The sequence below is a fragment of the Cervus elaphus genome, chromosome 22 (assembly GCF_910594005.1).
Source record: "Cervus elaphus chromosome 22, mCerEla1.1, whole genome shotgun sequence".
Lineage (NCBI taxonomy): Eukaryota > Metazoa > Chordata > Mammalia > Artiodactyla > Cervidae > Cervus > Cervus elaphus.
Window position 1 is genome coordinate 58735353 of NC_057836.1, and position 22116 is coordinate 58757468.

The window sequence follows — 22116 nt, forward strand, 5'->3', positions numbered from 1 at the left end:
CCAAGAGAAGGAGAAGAAAAAGGAGATCTTGGGTAGACAACACGACTTTCTCAAGTGCTACGTTAGGTCGAGCAGTAGTACTGCAGTGTATTGGTTGTAGCTATTTACACATCTGTTGAACCCTAAGATTTATTTGGTCTAGTGGTTATCCCTACTCTCTTCAGTTTAAGTCTGAGTTTGGCAATAAGGAGTTCATGATCTGAGCCATAGTCAGCTCCCAGTCTTGTTTTTGCTGACTGTATAGAGCTTCTCCATCTTTGGCTGCAAAGAACATAATCAGTCTGATTTCGGTATTGACCATCTGGTGATGTCCACGTGTAGAGTCTTCTTTTGTGTTGTTGGAAGAGGGTGTTTGCTATGACCAGTGCATTTTCTTGGCAAAACTCTATTAGCCTTTGCCCTGCTTCATTCCGAACTCCAGGGCCAAATTTGCCTGTTACTCCAGGTGTTTCTTGACTTCCTACTTTGCATTCCAGTCCCCTATAATGAAAAGAACATCTTTTTTGGGTGTTAGTTCTAAAAGGTCTTGTAGGTCTTCATAGAACTGTTCAACTTCAGCTTCTTCAGCATTACTGGTTGGGGTATAGGCTTGGATTACCGTGATACTGAATTGTTTGCCTTGAAAATGAACAGAGATCATTCTGTCATTTTTGAGATTGCATCCAAGTACTGCATTTTGGGCTCTTTTGTTGACTATGATGGCTACTCCATTTCTTCTAAGGGATTCCTGCCCACAGTAGTAGATATAATGGTCATCTGAGTTAAATTCACCCATTACAGTCCAGTTTAGTTTGCTGATTCCTAGAATGTTGACATTCGCTCTTGCCATCTCCTGTTTGACCACTTCCAATTTGCCTTGATTCATGGACCTAACATTCCAGGTTCCTGTGCAATATTGCTCTTTACAGCATTGGGCCTTAAGGAGATGGGAATACCAAACCACCTGACCTGCCTCTTGAGAAACCTGTATGCAAGTCAGGAAGCAACAGTTAGAACTGAACAAGAGACTGGTTCCAAATAGGAAAAGGAGCATGTCAAAGCTGTATATTGTCACCCTGCTTATTTAACTTATATGCAGAGTACATCATGAGAAACACTGGACTGGAAGAAGCACAAGCTGGAATCAAGATTGCCGGGAAAAATATCAATAATCTCAGATATGCAGATGACACCACCCTTATGGCAGAAGGTGAAGAGAAACTAAAGAGCCTCTTGATGAAAGTGAAAGAGGAGAGTGAAAAAGTTGGCTTAAAGCTCAACATTCAGAAAACTAAGATCATGGCATCTGGTCCCATCACCTCATGGGAAATAGATGGGGAGACAGTGGAAACAGTGTCAGACTTTATTTTTTTGGGCTCCAAAATCGCTGCAGATGGTGATTGCAGCCATGAAATTAAAAGACACTCCTTGGAAGGAAAGTTATGGCCAACCTAGATAGCATATTAAAAAGCAGAGACATTACTTTGCCAACAAACGTCCGCCTGGTCAAGGCTATGGTTTTTCTAATGGTCATGTATGGATGTAAGAGTTGGACTGTGAAGAAAGCTGAGCGCAGAAGAATTGATGCTTTTGAACTGTGGTGTTGGAGAAGACTCTTGAGAGTCCCTTGGACTGCAAGGAGATCCAACCAGTCCATCCTAAAGGAGATCAGTCCTGGGTGTTCATTGGAAGGACTGATGCTGAAGCTGAAACTCCAATATTTTGGCCACCTCATGCGAAGAGTTGACTCATTGGAAAAGACCCTGATGCTGGGAGGGATTGGGGGCAGGAGGAAAAGGGGATGACAGAGGATGAGATGGCTGGATAGCATCACCGACTCGATGGGCATGAGTTTGAGTAAACTCCAGGAGTTTGTGATGGATAGGGAGGCCTGGCGTGCTGCAATTCATGGGGTCGCAAAGAGTCGGACACGACTGAGCGACTGAACGGAACTGAAGATTTATTTTATTTCTGGACAGTCTAAATACGTCTCATTTTTAGTAGTTCCTTTATCATCACAGTCAGAATATTTCAGATGTACTGAAATAAACTTTGTTCATAGGTTTTCCCTAACCTCTTAGAACCATAGCTTAGTTAATTTTGTTTCCTCTTCCTGGGAAGTCTCTTCCCCTCTGCCTGTCAGAAATGCTGCCCAACTTCAACGCCCATCTCTAAAACAGGTCTCTCTCATAAAGTCCTCAGTCACTGTTAATCTCCGGTGATTTCTGCATCTTTTAAATTCCAACATAATTTTCTTTCTTTGGTATTTATTTATTGTCTTGTTTATGCATAATTTTTTCTATGTAAATCTTTTTTATCCAGCTACATTGTACTGTGCTTGAAGACAGAAATCATGTTTTGTAACGCTTTGTGTATCAAACATTGCCTAATATAGCAACTTCCTCTAGTAGATATTCATTAAATAATTGTAAATGGTTGATATAACTTATTACCTCTGCATTGATTTACCTTTTATACTGTTTCTCAAGAAAAAACAAGCAACACTTAATAGATCCAAGTTTGGGACTCTGTCTCTGAGCTACTTCAAAAAACGTTCGTTTGTACAGTCATGACATCATGTGTCAATAAATTCATTTTGGTACTGGAATTCATGGCAAACTTAGTTATCAGGAAGTATTCCAGATGACTCCAAATACTAATTTTTAGAAATTATTGGTGAGATAATAAAAAAATATTAAAATTCTCATAAAATGCTCAGATCCCAAATAATTCTGTTAGGGGAAGCACACTGATTGAAACGTTCCACCCTGGCCAGGCCCCATAGTAACCACTTGCACAAGTTGTTTTACGACAGGAGGTCCTGGTAAGGAACACAGAACTAATAAGCCTCCACCAACCGGAAGAGTTCGGGAAAGGTCAAAAGGAGACACCACATGTCCAACCACCTCCCAGAATCCTTCTCTCTGGCATCCATCTTGGCTGAACAAGGCATGCACCACCAGGAAGGACTCTGAGTCAGAATGAGTGGCTAAAGACAACCCGGAAACTAATCCCATCACCATAAGACTGCAAGCCATGAGACAGAGCTGTTCTTCTGGGTTCCCTAACCCTCCTGCTCTCCACCCGGGTACCTTACCCAATGAAATCTCTTCCTTTGTCTGCACATGTGTCTCCTCAGACAATTCATTTCCGAGTGTTAGACAAGAGCCCAGTTTTGGGTCCTGGAAGGGGTCCCCCTTCCTGCAACAATTCCACTAAAATGTTTCTCCTTGTGAGAAATACTATTTTAAAAACCCTCAGTGACTCTGAATTATGGGATTAAAAGGAAATGCCCAGTAATTATGACAAAATGTCTTCAATGCCTTAAAAATATACAGATGATGACTGTTCAACTTTACTTCTAGAAAACACATTCCAAATAAATGAAGATGTACACAATAGCTACAAGGATATTAATTACAGAATTAAAATATACTGTATAAAAATATTTAAAAGCCTAAATAACCAAAAATAGGTGATTGGTCAAATAAACTGTATATTGTACAAGGAAATAATTAAAATGGGTGTTGTACAAAAATATTTAATGACATGGAAAGATCTAAATTTTCTGTATTGAAGATGTATTACTTTTGTGTAAAGAATAAAAAAAATTTGAAGTATTAAAAATTAAATAAATGCCTAGCAATTATCTCAGAGTTGCTTATTTGGGTCATGTATCCTGCTGTCAAGAAAATATATATTTTGTAGTTTTTTGAATTAACAGCAAAGACAAACCAAAGAAGGTCTCTCTCATCTTGATGGCTAACGTCTTCAAGTGAATGAATGTCATGCGGCTATAGCCAATCAACGAGATGAGGCTGTGGGAAGAATGTTCTTTCCTAGCATTGTTTGTGCTCTTAGCTCTTACTTTTCTTTGCAGGTCCACGGAAAGTGTATGTGTAAGCACAACACAGCGGGCACCCACTGCCAACACTGTGCACCTTTATATAACGACCGCCCCTGGGAGGCAGCTGATGGAAAAACAGGGTCTCCAAATGAGTGCAGAAGTAAGTACAAAGTCTACGGACTCAAAAGCCTCCTTTGTTAAGTAAACCTCTGTAGACTTCTCGTTTGTTGTCTTGAGAAACACAATATTAAGTGGTAGGTGACAGATGCTAACAAACATAGCCCATATCACTGCCCACTGTGACTTCAGCCATTGGAAACAATTACTGCTTGCAAAGTCGCTGATATGACTGTTTTGCCAAGAATGTGTTGCTTATTTCCTGGGACTCTATGTTGAACCTGAGAACCCGTCTTGAGAGTTTGACATAGTAAAAACATAGCCAGACACAGAGCAACTGAGGTTTAGAGTTCACAGATACTGAATTATAATAATGAAAATAGGTATCTTGAATTCAGTTCTCAAAACAACCCTATAAAGTAGGTGGTGTTAATCCCATATTAGAGATCAGTAAACTGAGGTCCAATAAAATTTTAAGTATCTTGCCAAAGTTAGTAAATGACAGAGTCAGGACTTGATCCCTAGTTTTCAGACTCCAAATTAAATACTTTTTTTCTGGAATACCATAATGCCTGTCTCTTCACTTATACTTTTAAAAACAAATTAGATTTGAAACTATGCCAGTTCACCAAGAATGAGACTAACACTGTCATAGCTAACCTTGGGTTTGAGGTTTGAGGTTAGATAGAAGAGTAAAAAATATGGCAATGTGAACCATTTTTTTTTCTTTGGAAGCACACATGAAATAGAAATATACACACACAGAGAAATGCACGTGCCCATAGCAGTGTTTACACTAACAAACTTCAATTCTACTAGGGTTTAAAGGCAAATACAGTGGGTAAAATTGTGAGAAGTCTCTTCCCATATGGTTTGGAATCATAACTGATTTATTTTAGTTTCACGGAAATGTACAGGATTTCCTCTAAGCATAAATCTTAAATTATCTTATAGTATGCTTTTTAAAGACTATGAATCTGGTCAAAATATCATAACACATCAAGGAAACAATGAAAAACAATAGCAAAAACATTTTCAAATACAGCTGACCTCCAGGAAAAAGTCCAGATCCTTATTCTAAATCAATCAAGAGAATCTAAAGAATTTCTCCCAAATTCCTAGAGTGCCATTATGGCCCTTTCCACAGAAACCAGCTGCATATCTAAATACATATAGAACACAGAGACTTGTCTCTTGGTGCTACTGACTATAATCTTAGAAATGACTCTGAGAATCTGTTACATAAGAAACTTTACAAGCCTCTCCCATAAGAAAATTAAGGTCTCTTTAGGGGACCACGTCATACTCACCAGTACAATAACTGAAGAACAGTACTTCATGAAAGGCAAATCAATCTATCTGCCAAGTTACTAACCCCTGTACACCAGAAGTTTCCTTCTAGGTTTGAAGGAAGGTGGGAGGGAGAGAAGGATGAAAGAGAAGGAAGGAAGAAAGGAAAGAAACTACTGAGGGCCAGAGGAAACAGGGTGAATAGGGATGGGGAGACTAGAGTTCTTAATATATAAACCTTCTTACACTGTTTTGACTCCTGTATTGTGAAAAGGTATACTATTCAAAAAATTAAAATTTAAAACAATGAAGTACAGTTGATTTACAATGTTGTGTTAATTCCTGCAGAGTGATTCAATTATACATACATAGGGCTTCCCAGGTGGCATTAGTGGTAAAGAACTCTGCCAGTGCATAAGAGAAACAGGTTTGATCCCTGTGTTGGGAAGATCCCCTGGAGGAGGGAATGGCAACCCATCCCAGTATTCTTACCTGGGGAATCCCATGGACAGAGGAACCTGGCGGGCTACAGTCTTTAAGGGACGAAAGAGTCGGACTTCACACATACACACACACCACGCATGTATTCTTGTTTCCATATTCTTTTCCATTATGGCTTATCACAGTTTACTGAATGTAGTTCCCTGTGCTATTACAGTAGCACTTCATTGTTTCTCCATTCTGTATGTAATAGTTTGCGTCTGCTCACCGCAAACCCCCGTCTATCCTTTCTCCATCCTCACACCCCCTTGGCGACCACAAGTCTGTTTTCCACTTATGAATCTGAAAAAACTAATTTTTTAAAAAAATTAGCAGTCAGCTTACCCTACTCGTAACTGCCTGAACACTAGAGAAACTGTCATTTTACTTCTAATTCTTTGTTTTCCTCTGATCCTTCTTTCCCCCAGCCTGCAAGTGCAATGGGCATGCTGACGCCTGTCACTTTGACATTAGTGTGTGGGAGGCGTCAGGGAATCGTAGTGGTGGTGTCTGCAATGACTGTCAACACAACACAGAAGGTCAGCACTGCCAGCGGTGTAAGCCGGGCTTCTACCGGGACCTCCGAAGACCTTTCTCTGCCCCCGATGCTTGCAAATGTAAGTAAACTCATGTTTATGGGGGAAGAGTTTGATTTTTACAAAAGAGATGATGCTCCATCCTTCATTTGCTCACCCAAGGGAGAGAGGTCATGAAATTCTCAGACAATCCACTCATACACATCAATTAACTTCATTGATAAGGGGTAAAAATTGTTAGGTGGGCACAGTACAATAGTCATAAAAACAATCTCCTTACTCACTCTCCATGAAGTAGAATTGTCTCCTATAGCACCATATTTTGGAAAACAAGATGACTAATAACAGAGAAAAAAGAGGGATGAAGAGGAAGCTATATTTAAGATTATCTTCAGCTCAGTTCAGTCGGTCAGTCGTGTCCAACTCTTTGCGACCCCATGAACTGCAGCATGCCAGGTTTCCCTGTCCATTACCAACTCCCAGAGCTTGCTCAAACTTCTGTCCATCAACTTGGTGATGCCACCCAACCATCTCATCCTCTGTCTTCCCCTTCTCCTCCTGTCTTCAATCTTTCCCAGCATCAGGGTCTTTTCCAATGAGTCAGCTCTTCTCACTAGGTGGCCAAAGTATTGGAGTTTCAGCTTCAGCATCAGTCCCTTCAATGAACATTCAGGACTGATTTTCTTTAGGATTGACTAATTTGATCTCCTTGCAGTCCAAGGGACTCTCAAGAGGCTTCTCCACCACCACAGTTCAAAAGCATTAATTCTTTGGCGCTCAGATTATCTTAAGACCAAATATATGAGTAGGACACAGACAATAATGGACTCAAACTGATGAAATAAAGAGTGGTTATCTGCACTTGGGTCATTCTTGTTTTCATCTCTGCAGTGAACTTGAACATCTGAAAAATGACAGGTTTTGGTTCCACTGTGAATGCAGTCTGTTTGACTCTGCTCTAAGGTACCATGATATCATAAATGAATTTAGAACATAACAATAATTCCTTACGTTCCCCCAAAATACTAAACTATTAAAGAATGGGTTCTGCTTTTTGTTGGCATAAATCCAATAAGAGGTTTTTTTTTTCAAAGAAAGAGTATAATTTTCAAAGATCTGCCCAGTTAATGAGACATTCTCTGAAACATGACTATGAAGGATGTAGACAGAGCTTAAGTAAAAGTCCAGTGTGGATGAATAGTTCCTCTAACTACATGAGCATTTACATGTCTGTTGACTCAGAGATGATTAGATCACAGAAACCACTCAAGACTGTTAATGGAGATGAATGATCATGCCCTTCCTTTTCCCACTAAGGACTCTACGTTCTAGGTCAAAAAACAGAGACAGGAAAGGAACAATACAATGGTGAAACAATCATTTAAAATCTTGAGTTTGTTTTTAATTTAAAGGAAAAATTCTGTTGCTCTTGAAGAAACAGTTTTGACATAAGGCAGGAGATATTTACATGAAATATGAGTGGGCTTACTTGTTACAGGCTTTTTCTCTTAGATAATGAAGGTAGAACATGAAACAGCTCACTTCCAACACTGAGCCCCAAATTTTGATTTACATCACAATATTTCTCCAAGAATTGTTTTACTCCTGCTTCTTTCTGTACTCAGTTCAGTTCAGTTCAGTCGCTCAGTCGTGTCCGACTCTTTGAGACCCCATGAACTGCAGCTCGCCAGGCTTCCCTGTCCCTCACCAACTCCTGGAGTTTACTGAAATTCATGTCCCTTGAGTCGGTGATGCCATCCAACCATCTCATCCTCTGTTGTCCCCTTCTCCTCCTGCCTTCAATCTTTCCCAGCGTCAGGGTCTTTTCTAATGAGTCAGTGCTTTGTATCAGGTGGCCAAAGTATTGGAGTTTCAGCTTCAGCATCAGTCCTTCCAATGAATATTCAGGACTGATTTCCTTTAGGATGGATTGGTTGGATCTCCTTGCAGTCCAAGGGACTCTCAAGAGTCTTCTCCAACACCACAGTTCAAAAGCATCAATTCTTTGGTGCTCAGCTTTCTTTATAGTCCAACTCTCACATACATCCATGACTACTGGAAAAACCGTAGCCTTGACTAGACGGACCTTTGTTGGTTTATTTGACCTGAGGCCCAACTGTGGTGGAGGCAATGGAAAGGTCCCATGCACGCACTGCTATACTCAATGCCCTGAACCCTGCAGCAGGCCACCGCCAACCCATGCCTCCACCAGAGACTCCTGGACACTTATGGGTAAGTCTGGGTTAGTCTCTTGTGGGGTCACTGCTCCTTTCTTCTGGGTCCATGCAAGATTCTGTCTGTGCCCTTCGAGTGTCTGTTTCCCCAGTCCTGTGTAAGTTCTAGCGACTCTATGGTGGGTTAATGGCAACCTCCTCCAAAAGGGCTTATGCCGTACCCAGCTCTACTGCATCCAGAGCCCCTGTCCCTGCAGCAATCCACTGCTGACCTGTACCTCCTCAGGAGACATCTAAACACAGTTCTGTCTCAGTCTCTGTGGGGTCTCTGGGTCCTGGTGCATACAAGGTATGTTTGAGCCCTCTGAGTGTCTCTGGCCAGTATGGAATTTGATTCTAAATGCTATTTCTGTACTCAAACTTTCATTTATTTTGTTTGGAGGATAATTGCTTAACGACATTGTGTTGGTTTCTGCTGTAATATAGTGAATTAGCTATAAGTATATGCATATACTTGAGCCTCCCTTCTACATGCCCCAACCATCAGACTTTCATTTTAGTAGGATTCAAACAGATGTAGAATAGAGACTTCCTGCCCCTACAGTTGTGTATGTAGCCCAATGCCGGCTGTTGACGGTCTTTGGACGCCAATGTCTTTCTACTCACAAGGCTGTAATGAGAACTTTATAACCTAAAATATGTGGGGTTTAGCGGGTTGTTTGTTGTATAGTAAGTCCTGAAGAAATGAAAAACTAGTATAAATTGTTGTCCTATAAGATCTACTCTTTATTGACTAAAAATACCTTATATCAAAAATAATTACTTCTTTAAAATCCATAGTACCTTAGGGACTAACATGTAGTTTCCTTAACTCTGTGTGCTCACTGAAGGGTCTGCTTATGAAATTTTTCAGTCTAGAACATATTCAGCTCTAACACCATTTTGTATAGGATATATTTAAATAGATATGTGTATGGGGGTATTTACATCTTCAGACCACTAGTAAAAATGTTTAAAAGTAAGAATGTATGGACTAACAAGCAGATAAAACAGGAAATTAGTTTACTGCCTTGCATGGCAATGGGCAGCATTTTCAGAAAGATACTGTTATAGGGATTGCATTGAATATGTAGATTGCTTTGGGTAGTATAGTCATTTTCACAATATTGATTCTTCCCATCAAAAAACACGGTATATCTCTCCTTCTGTGTCATTTTTGGTTTCTTTCACCAGTGTCTTATAGTTTTCTGAGTACAGGTCCTTTACTTCTTTAGGTAGGTTTATTCCTAGGTATTTTATTCTTTTTGATGCAGTGGTAAATGAGATTGTTTCCTTAATTTGTCTTTGTGATCTTTTACTGTTAGTGTGTAGGAATGCAAAAGATTTCTGTGCATTAATTTTGTATCCTGCAACTTTACCAAATTCGTTAATTAACTCTAGTAGTTTTCTGGTAGTAACTTTAGGATTTTCTATGTATAGATCATGTTATCTGCAAACAGTGACATTTTTACTTATTTTTCAATTTGTATACTTTTCTTTTTGCACTATTGGTGGAATGTAAATTGATACAGTCACTATGAAGCACATTATGAAGGTTCCTTAAAAAACTAAACATAGAACTACCATATGATCCAGCAGTTCTACTCCTGGGCATCTACCCAAAGAAAACCATAATTCAAAAAGACATGGGCAGCCCCATGTTCACTGCAGCACTATTCACAATAGCCAGGACATTGAAACAGCCCAAACATCTACCAACAGAGGAATGGATAAAGGAGATGAGGTACATATATACAATGAAATGTTACTCAGTCATCAAAAGGAATGAAATTGGGTCATTTGGAGAGATGTGGATGGACCTAGAGACTGTCATATAGAGTGAAGTCAGTCAGTCAGTGAAAAGCAGATATTGTATATTAACACATATATGTGGAATCTAGAAAAATGGTGTAGATGATCTTATTTGCAAAGCAGAAATAGAGACATAGATATAGAGAACAAATGTATGGATTCCAAAGGGGGAAGAGGGTGGGATGAACTGGGAGGCTGGGACAGACATATATACACTGTTAATACTATATATAAAACACATAAATAATGAGAACATATTATAGCACAGGGAATGCTACCCAGTGCTCTGTGGTGGCCTAAATGGGGAGGAAGTCCAAAACCAGAGGGGTTCTGTATACGTACAGCTGATCCACTTTGCTGTACAGCAGAACTCACACAACATTGTAAAGCAACTATGCTCCAATAAAAACTAATAAAAATAAATAAACTTAATAAATGAAGTATATAGTATATATGTTAGAAGATGGTAAGTGCTATTAATAATATCACCAAAGAAGTATAAATCAAACAAGTTAAGAAGGATCCGAGGTGCCAGGGGTTTGGAATGAGAAGAGGAGTGACAAGATGCAGTATTATTTTTCACTTTCATTATTTAAGAAATAACTGGCATATAGCACTATATGAGTTTAAGATGTACAGCATAATCATTTGGTATATGTATAATTGTGAAATGATCCCACAGTAAGTTTAGTTAACATCTATCACCTCACATAATTATAATTTTTTCCTTATGATGAAAACTTTTATAATCTACTCTCTTAGCAACTTTCACGTATACAGTATGGTATTAACTGTAGTTATGCTGTATATTATATCCCCAAAACTTATTTATCTTATAACTGCAAGTTTGTTGTTGTTGCCTTTTTTTTTTACCATCTTCACCTATTTTGCCCTAACAACCCCTCATTCCCCACCTCTAGAAACCACTAATCTGTTCTCTACTCCTGTAAGTTTGGTTTTTTAGCTTCTCACTGACATAAGTGAGAACATAGACAAGATGCAGTATTGAATGAGGACAGGCCTCATCACTAAGAAGGTGAGACTTGAGCAAAGAACGGAAGATAGTAAAAAAGTTGGCCAAATATTTAAATGCAGAAGAAAATCTAAGTAGATGGAATACTCAGAGTGAATGTCCTCAGACAGGAAGGTGCTTAATGTGTCAAAATGCAAACAAGGAGGTCAGTGTGGCTGCATCAGAATGGGATTTGGGGGGAAGCAGGCGATGAGACCAGAGATATGAGGCAAATAATGTGGGCCTGTAGGCCACTGAAAGCACAGCAGCTTTTACTTGGAGTGAAATGATGAACCAGCACAGATATTTGAACAGAAAAGTGGTATAATATGACTTACTTTCCAAAGATTCATTCTTGTGTTGAACAAAGGCAGCTCAATTCAAGTTTAGTTGCAGTCAACAAGCAAACCAGTGATTCTCAAAATGTCTGGTTCCTGGACCATCAGCATCATCTGGGAATGTGTTAGAAATGCAAGTTCTCAGACTGCAACCCAAGCCAGCTGCATCAGATTTTGGGGTGGAGGCCAGAAATCTGAATTTTACAAGCCTGCCAGGTGATTCTGACGCAAGCAGTTTGAGAAACACTGGTCTAGATGAAGACTCTGCAAATTTTACTTACATTGATTAAAACAAACCCAGTTTCTAATATCTAACTAACATTTAAGCATCTACTCTGATCCCCCGGAGAAGGAAATGGTGACCCACTCCAGTACTCTTGCCTGGAAAATCCCATGGACTGTGGAGCCTGGTGGGCTACCGTCCATGGGGTCACAAAGACATGACTGAACGACTTCACTTTCACTTTCACTGTTCTAGTATGACTTCCCAGGTGGCTCAGTGGTTAAGAATCCATCTGTCAATGCAAGAGACACAGGAGACCTGGGTTTGATTCCTGGGTTGGGAAGATTGTCCTGGAGTAGGAAATGGCAACCCACTCCAGTATTCTTGCCTGGAAAATTCCATGGACGTAGGAGCCTGGTGGGCTACAGTCCATGGCATTGCAAAGGATCAGACACGACTGAATGAGCATGCATGCACATGTTCTGGTATAGCAAATGGCTAGTCACTTTCATTAGAGTAACGAGCAGAATATTTGTAAGAAGAGAGAAAGAAAACTTTGAAACATTGATTAGGACTAGATTTTAGAGGGCCTTGTATGCTAGCCTAAAAAATTTGGGTATTAATTTTCTAGGGTATTGGGAGCCATTGCAGTGATTAATCTGGAAAGTTTCATATATTTCCAATATATTTTACTAATATGATGTTCAGATTAATTGGAAAGCACTGCATATTTTAAATTGCATTTTACTTTACTAGTCATAATTTAAATGCTTCAGCTTTTCAAAACTGTAAGATGAGTAACTGTATAAAAGATTGAAACAGGGATAATTTTTTTTAATTTCTAAGTCTTACTGCATAGAGTCGGACACAACTGAGCAACTGAACTGAACTGAAGTCTTACCAATAAAAAGAGAAATAGAAAAGGCTTATTGGCCAACTTGGAGCCAAAATAAACACCTTTTGTTTTGTTACTGTTCTGTGTTCAAGCTACTGCTCATATTCTTACAAAATGTAAAAAGGTTGTGCCAGCTCTAGCTCTTTAAATACTAGAGGGCTCATGGTTTCAGAGTTTTATAAAGAGATCATGAAAGAGAAGATTATTTAAAAAGTTATCCCACTACTTATATAGCTCTTCTGGGGACCTTTGCCGAAAAGGCTTTATAGGTTTCGGTCTCCAAGTTACAGTTCTGTAAAAACATCAGCAAAATGTGAGAATGTAGCTAAAACTAACAAACACATAACTTTTTATTATTTTTTAGTCCATGAAAATGTCTATAGAGACAATATTTTCCATAATATACTGTTTGATTTCCAAGGTCAACAGACTTGAAGCAAAATTAGAACTTTTTAAAAACTTTCCCTTTCATTCAACAAATTCTTATTGAGTATTACTGTGTGCTAAGTGCGCTCATTACTAGGAATTATAACAGTGAGCAAGAGAGACAGTCTTTTTTTTTTTTTTTGGAGACACAGTCTTTTCACAGAGCTTATGTGTGCATAAATATATATGTATGTATGTGTGTGTGTGTGTGTGTGTATAGGCAGCTAGTGATATATGTGTGTGTGTTAAATCACACCAGTGTGGCCAGTACTGTTTAGAGTATACAGGAGAGATCATAGGAGGGGAAATGAACAAGAGTTGACTTTTCGACTTAAGATCTAAGACCTGAAGTTTAATAGGAATCAATATAACATGGATAAAGGATATTCCCAGCAGTGAGAACAACCAGTGCTGAAAAGGAACAGAAGGAAGAAAGACTATAGCATATTCAAAGAACTGGAAAAATTTTAGAATACTTCAGTTCAGTTCAGTCGCTCAGTCGTGTCCGACTCTTTGTGACCCCATGAACCACAGCACACCAGGCCTCCCTGTCCATCACCACCTCCCAGAGTTCACCCAAACCCATGTCCATTGAGTTGGTGATGCCATCCATCTCATCCTCTGTAGTCCCCTTCTCCTTCTGCCCTCAATCTTTCCCAGCATCAGGATCTTTTCAAATGAGTCAGCTCTTCACATCAGGTGGCCAAAGTATTGGAGTTTCAGCTTCAGCATCAGTCCTTCCAATGAACACCCAGGACTCATCTCCTTTAGGATGGACTGGTTGGATCTCCTTGCAGTCCAAGGGGCTCACAAGAGTCTTCTCCAACACCACAGTTCAAAAGCATTGATTCTTCGGTGCTCAGCTTTCTTTATAGTCCAACTCTCACATCCATACATGACCACTGGAAAAACCATAGCCTTGACTACATGGACCTTACAGAGGGAAAAAAAGAGGGGGAGCACGGCAGAGGAGCATGAGGATGAGAGAAGAGAAGTAGAGAAGATGGGTGGTTGGCTGGAGGTGCCCTCATCTTGGATACTTCCATCAGTGGGATGGTGTGGGTTGAACTTTCCACAAGCAGGTGATAGTCAGTCAATAAGTACCATTTAATATAATTACCGGACCCTACCAATGGACATTTATAGGCAATGTCAAAGTGTCAGAAGACTAAAGGTACCAAAGCTATTTCAATGAAACTTCCATGAACAGCACAGTAATGACATTCCAGAACAAAACAAAACATTGTAAGATAATTGTAACACATTTTTCTGGATTAGTTTCTGAACCCCTTCAATTATCATAGTATTCCCTTACATCTGGAGTCCTGAATGACTTGAAGCTAGAAACTACCATAATAATTCATACTGCTAATCACTCCTAATTCAAAATATTTACACCATATAAGTATGGTGCAATGAATAGGGGAATTATGAAAATAACTGGGACCAATTTAGTCCTTTCAGTATAATTTGTAGGAGTTAAATGGATTAGTATGGAAGATCTATATTTCCTTTTTCCCTTCTCCAGATATGCCCTCGATCCTGGGTAGACTGCCTGAGGAAGGCACATCTCCATTCATGTTATGACTATTCCAGCATATGTTTGAGACACAGATGCCTGTGTCCACTTCCCAAGCATGGCTTTTCTTAACTGGCACCTTCTTCCAGGTTATGACACTAGTTCTTCCCTTCCCTTTTCTGAGTCAGGAGTAGACTCCACCAGTTATTAGCACATCCTATTTTTCTCCCTTTCAAGTGTTTTCCATAACATGCTGTTTGGTTGGCAACATGTTTGGAAACATTTTCATTTTTATTTAGTAATATTTCATATTATTAACTCCCTCTTTAGCAGATGTGTCTCTATATCACCTTTAGATTTACCAAGGCTGAGAATTAAGTTTATGACAAATATGTTAATGTACGTAACATTTATCAAGTACCTACAGCACACCACAAGCTTCCCAAGTGGCTCTAGTGGTAAAGAACCTGCCTGCCAATGCAGGAGACATAAGAGATGCAAGTTTGGTCCCTGAGTTGGGAAGATCCCTGAAGGAGGGCACAGCCCACTCCAGTATTCTTGTCTGGAGAATCTATGGGCAGAGGAGCCTGGAGGGCTACAGTCCACGGGGTCACAAGAAGCCAGAACCGATTGAAGGGACTTAGCACACACACAGCACAGTGCACCGTATTTCATGCTGACTGCTGATAGAGAATCATTATGGCGAAAACTTTTCTGCCCAGTGGGTCCCACTCTACTTTTTTTTTCCCCCACTTTACTTTTATATGAGGAAGGTCATATCAAGAAAACAAGTGGACATTTGAAAAAAAAATTAAACTATCTCAGTGTGTGGCTTCATCAACATGTATAGTGTTATTCAAAATAACAATGTATTTATTCTACTGTGCTTTCCAAAGCAGAAAAGTAACCTGATGCTCAGTGTGTGGTCCAAAGACCAGCTGCATTGGGATCATCCAGTTGCTGATGAACCTCTGATCCCCATCCCAGACCTACTGAATCCAACACGCACTTTACCAAAACTCTCAGGTGATTATATTTCAAGTTTGAGAGTGGGGAAAATCCTTTTCATCAAGGGTTAAATGCATTTAGCACTTATTCTACAGTTAATTTTTTTTTAGTTAGCTATGATTCCTGAGCGTTCAAATTAACCAAAGCTTGCATCTCTCTTTGTATGCATATAGACTTAGATTTTTAATGAATTACACAGAGGTTTACTGATGAAAAGGATGGAAGTCTGGATACATGTGTTTCTATAATTTGGCGTTTTCCAAAGTTTGATTCATGAAACACTAACTCCATAAGATGTTAATAGAAATTAGATATAGGGAAATTTTTCTACAGCCTTCAGATTCAGGAAATGATGAATTAGTCAAAGGTTTCTTTACTTAAAGATTTCTCAGGGCCTTTAAATGACAGTGTTCATGATAAAACTCCTATATAGCTTTGAAGTATGTCTCCCAAATTTAACCAGAGAATGCTTTTCTTATGGAGTCTCTTTCAGGACAAGTGTTCTAAGAACACACTGGAAATATTGCATTGTATAGTGGCCTTATCTATATGAAGAGTCACTTACAAAGATATATCCTAGAAGATTCCTTCTCTATGTTTGTTCCTCATTTTCAAGTGCTAGAGCCAGAGCCTACACCTGTATGTTAAGGAGAAAATAAACTTTATATTTCTAGCAGTGAAATGATCACAAGTTCAGTTCAGTTCATTTGCTTGGTTGTGTCTGACTCTTTGAGACCCCATGGACTGCAGCACACCAGGCCTCCTTGTCCATCACCAACTCATGTGCATTGAGTCCGTGATGCCATCCAACCATCTCATCCTCTGTTGTCCCCTTCTCCTCCTGTCTTCAATCTTTCCCAGCATCAGGGTCTTTTCAAATGAGTCAGTTCTTCGCATCAGGTGGCCAGAGTACTGGAGTTTCAGCTTTAGCATCAGTCCTTCCAATGAATATTCAGGACTGATTTCCTTTAGGATGGACTAGTTGGATCTCCTTGAAGTCCAAGGGACTCTCAAGAGTCTTCTCCAACACCAAAGTTCAAAAGCATCAATTCTTTGGTGCTCAGCTTTCTTTATAGTCCAACTCTCACATTCATACATGACTACTGGAAAAACCATAGCCTTGACTCTAGATGGACCTTTGATGGCAAAGTAATGTCTCTGCTTTTTAATATGCTGTCTAGGTTGGTCATAACTTTTCTTCCAAGGAGTAAGCGTCTTTTAATTTCATGGCTGCAGTCACCATCGGCAGTGATTTTGGAGCGCTCCCAAAATAAAGTCTCTCACTGTTTCCACTGTTTCCCCATCTATTTGCCATGAAGTTATGGGACTGGATGCCATGATCTTAGTTTTCTGAATGTTGAGTTTTAAGCCAACTTTTTCACTCTCCTCTTTCACTTTTATCAAGAGGCTATTTATTCTTTGCTTTCTGCCATAAGGGTGGTGTCATCTGCATATCTGAGGTTAGTGATATTTTTCCTGGCACTCTTAATTCCAGCTTGTGCTTCATCCAGCCCAGCATTTTGCATGATGTACTCTGCATATAAGTTAAATAGCAGGGTGACAATATACAGCCTTGACATACTCCTTTCCCTATTTGGAACCAGTCTGTTGTTCCATGCCCAGTTCTAACTGTTTCTTCCTGACTTGCATATAGATTTCTCAAGAGGCAGGTCAGGTATTCCCATCTCTTTAATAATTTTCCACAGTTTGTTGTGATCACAGTGTCAAAGGCCTTGGTGTATTCAATAAAGCAGAAATAGATGTTTTTCTGGAGCTCTCTTGCTTTTTCTATGATCAGATGGGTTTTGGCAATTTGATCTCTGGTTCCTCTGCCTTTTCTAAATCCAGCTTGAACATCTGGAAGTTCACAGTTCATGTACTGTTGAAGTCTGGCTTGGAGAATTTTGAGCATCACTTTGCTAGTGTGTGAGATGAGTGCAATTGTGTGGTAGTTTGAGCATTCTTTGGCATTACTTTTCTTTGGGACTGGAATGAAAACTGACCTTTTCCAGTCCTGTGGCCACTGCTGAGTTTTCCAAATTTGCTGGCGTATTGAGAGCAGCACTTTCACAGCATCATCTTTCAGGATTTGAAATAGCTCAATTAGAATTCCATCACCTCTACTAGCTCTGTTCATAGTGATGAAGGCCCACTTGACTTCACATTCCAGGATGTCTTTCTCTAGGTGAGTGATCACACCATCGTGATTATCTGGGTTATTAAGACCTTTTTTGTACAGTTCTTCTGTGTATTCTTACTGCCTGTTCTTAATCTCTTCTGTTTCTGTTAGATCCTTGCCATTTCTGTCCTTTATTGAGCCCATCTTTGCACGAAATGTTCCCTTGATATCTCTAATTTTCTTGAAGGGATCTCTAGTCTTTCCCATTCTATTGTTTTCCTTTATTTCTTTGCATTGATCACTGAGGAAGGCTTTCTTATCTTTCTTTGCTATTCTTTGGAACTCTGCATTCAAGTGGGTATATCTTTCCTTTTCTCCTTTGCCTTTTGCTTCTCTTCTTTTCTCAGCTATTTGTAAGGCCTCCTCAGACAACTTTTTCACCTTTTTGCATTTCTTTTTCTTGAGAATGGTCTTGATCACTGCCTTCTTACAATGTCATTAACCTCCATCCATAGTTCTTCAGGCACTCTGTCACATCTAATCTCTTGATTCTCTTTGTCACTTCCACTGTATAATCTTAAGGGATTTGATTTAGGTCTAGTGGTTTTCCCTACTTTCTTCAATTTAAGTCTGCATTTGGCAATAAGGAGTTCATGATCTGAGCCACAGTCAACTCCTGGTCTTGTTTTTGCTGATTGTATAGAGCTTCTCCATCTTTGGCTGCAGAGAATATAATCAATCTGATTTCAGTATTGACCATCTGGTGCTGTCCATATGTAGAGTCTTCTCTTGTGTTGTTGGAAGAGGGTGTTTGCTATGACCAGTGCATTTTCTTGGCAAAACTCTATTAGCCTTTGCTGCGCTTCCTTCTGTACTCCAAGGCCAAATTTGCCTGCTACTCCAGGTATCTCTTGATTTCCTACTTTTGCATTCCAGTCCCCTGTAATGAAAAGGACATCTTTTTTGGGTGTTAGTTCTCAAAGGTCTTGTAGGTCTTCATAAAACCATTCAACTTCAGCTTCTTCAGCAGTACTGGTTGTGGCGTAGACTTGTATTACTGTGATATTGAAAGGTTTGCCTTGGAAGTGAACAGAGATCATTCTGTCATTTTTGAGATTGCATCCAAGTACTGCATTTCGGACTCTTTTGTTGACTGTGACGGCTACTCCATTTCTTCTAAGGAATTCTTGACCACAGTAGTAGATATAATGGTCATCTGAGTTAAATTCACCCATTACAGTCCAGTTTAGTTTGCTGATTCCTAAAATGTTGATGGTCACTCTTGCCATCTCCTGTTTGACTACTTCTAATTTGCCTTGATTCATGGACCTAACATTCCAGGTTCCTATACAGTATTGCTCTTTAATATTAAATGGACCTGGACAGTTATAATCTATTGGATGGCCATCAGTGATGTATCAAAGTGCTTCTGTCCTGTATTTCCTAGCTTATGTCTTTTCAGGAGTTGGAACTATTGAAAACCTGAAACAGGAGGCCAAAGTTTATTAGAAGTGTAAAAATCAGAGTGTGGTTTAGCTGAAGAAACACTCACTGAGTGTCTCCCCTACAGTAGGCACTGTGGTAAGCACTGGATCTTTAAAGATGAAGAGGTCTTCCCTAAAGGATCTTATATCCTCAATGGGGAGAAATTTATTATAATAGATCATTTCAATACACTGTGGTGCGGTGATAATGTAATAGTAGTAGCTGACGTTTGAGTGCGTGCTCTTTTCTGTTCACTGTTCAAAGGGTTGTATAAGTATTAACTCATTTATCTTTCACAAAAACACTTTCATGTAGGTAATATTATTGTCCCCTATTGTATGAAGAAAATGCAATGAAAGTGATACATGAAGTGCCTTAAGGAGAGTTTGAGGGTGGTGTGAGGGCATAAGGGGAGACTTCCTTTAAGATATGTCTTCAATATTTCTTTGGTGACTGTTTTTATTTTTCCCTCTTAAAGTGCCAAAAAAAGTTTGTCCTACTTTCTAATCAATGATTGCCTCTGTTGCCTTTAATGAGGTGATCTGGAAAAGGTAATGAATTGATGTTATTCCTCCTCACAGAATCTACTGTATGTTTAATAGAACATTTACCTGGGCACATTAGTTCATTCAACAAATAATGGTAATGTTGCTCTTGGGACTCCATTCACAGTTAGGTAACTAGTTCCCTGCCAGATAAGCCAGGGACTTACTGGTCCCATGGGTGTTCTAGGCTTTTTTGCCCTCCTAACAAACACCATGCTAAACACTATGGTCCTTGTTTGTACACTTTTAGTTACTGGCCATAAATTCACCAAACCTGAATAAACAGGGCCCCGAGCCAACTCTACTAGCCAATAGATTTATTCCTGTGAGAAATTAAATCATCTCAAGTCTCACTTCCTCTTTATTTTAACCTTAACTAGAGTCACCTGTGGGACCCAAATAATCAACTACACATTTTCATAGCCAAGAAATCACTTCTGAGGATTTTAGAGATGTTGTTTTTTTTTTTTTAAACTAGAAAGGATCATTGAAACTGAATTTATTTCTACAACTTAGAAAAAAAATTTATTTAAGGACTGTGCATTTAAGGTCTGCAAACACAAGGGACACTGTGAATCTCTCCAGCTGAATTTACGGTTGAGAACAAAATGGAGGCACAAACTAGTTGTTAAGATACAGGAGAAATCTATCACTGTGTACTGACACATGGTGGAGGAATTCTGTCTTTGTTCTAAAACAGCAGTTTCTTCTAGAGTAACTCACTTGAAATCCTTAAAGACACTAACGTGCCTTTGGTAGCCTGTAACCTTGATAGATTTTCCTATGGCAGGCCTATTAAAAATATGAGATAACCCTACTAGACAGTGGTGTGCTGGCTTTTTAGCGGGGAGGAAGCCCTGATTTGCAGCGCTGGTCAGTTTCTACGATTTAAATATTCCCACAGTGACCAATTTCAAGCTACCAGCCTTTTTTTTAAGTCAGAAACTCAGATGCTAAACCAAAAGTAGGATGGTTTCTTCCCTTGGAACAAAGTCTTGCCTCCGCTCCCACAGTACCCTTATCTCATCTCAAGCACTGTTGCTGTCTAGTCACTGGTTCCCAAACCTTGATGTGGATCAGAATCACTTGGCAGGAGGTATGGGGGGAAGGAGATACATGTATACTTTAGAGCTGATTCGTTTTTCTGTACAATAGAAACCAACACAGCATTGTAGAGCAACTATATACCCCAACAAAAATTCATCAGAAATTTAAAAAAAGAATCACTTGCGAAGGCTTGTTGAAATATGAAATCCCATAGTTCTGCCCTAGGTCTATTGAATCAGAATCTCCAACAGGAATGGCGATAGAAATTTGTGACATCATTGGTGATTCTAATTCAGCCTTCTGGTCTCCAGGTTAGCATGTGATAGCACTGCACATGCTATTCCTATTTCTAGGATGAACTCTGTTCACTTTCATTCTTGGACCAAAGGTTTTGAGCTAATTATAACTTAGTCTACTCACTGAATTAGCTATATCTCTGGTGGAAAATTCTAAAGGATTACTAAAACTCTGGCTAGACATGTTTTCCTAACTCAATGATAGATATGAATGCTGATAAGCACTCGTTCAGTTATCTTCTCCCACTTAAGAATGTCTAACTCAGAATCTCTGTCTTTCTCCAAGAAAATTTCTGGCAGAATTCTAGGATGTCTGTTTTTCATATAACAATTTCAAAATAAATACCTAGCAATTCCATTCAGACCCCCCCCCATTCATAGTATACAGATTTATTTATCATAAATACCTCATACTTTAAAGTAAATTCTTGTAATGAGACTGGAATTTATAATAAAATTCGTTTACCACCACATTGACAATTTATGTTTACTTCTATATTACATATTCCAGAAGTAGCATTAAACTATTATAAGTACACTATGTTGGTATTTAAATGATTACTGAATCCAGTACTTCATGAAGTCCCATCCTTCCCCCTTCTCTGTTCTTTTAACACCACAAGATATGGTAAATGTTCGATGGGTGGGAAATTGATTATATGTGGAATCTGACATGTGGACTGACAGCTAGTCCATGACATTTTTCTATAGAAAATTTCCCTTACTTTAGTGGGACATGTGGTTTAAAACAGATGTTTGAAGAAATGCTTTGTAGAACAGCATTAGTTCTCTTTTTGGGAAAGTTACTTTACAATAAATGAATTGACTTTTATGTGAAGATATATTTTTACCTATTGCACACTCTCTTTCCACCTTTAAAGAAAAATCAGCGAATGGAAAAGAAAGTAGAACTCATTCTCTGTCAAACT

At 39.2% G+C, this 22116-nt stretch overlaps 1 protein-coding gene across 7 annotated transcripts in view; it reads left to right on the forward strand.

Moving 5' to 3' along the window:
- Positions 1 to 22116, forward strand: part of NTN4 (netrin 4) — a 168985-nt gene that overhangs the window by 113909 nt on the left and 32960 nt on the right. For all 7 annotated transcript variants that reach the window (XM_043881307.1, XM_043881306.1, XM_043881308.1 and 4 more), the window contains 2 exons: positions 3860 to 3986; positions 6142 to 6330. In XM_043881307.1, coding sequence (XP_043737242.1) covers positions 3860 to 3986; positions 6142 to 6330 — 316 coding nt within the window. The remainder of the gene's footprint in view (positions 1 to 3859; positions 3987 to 6141; positions 6331 to 22116) is intronic.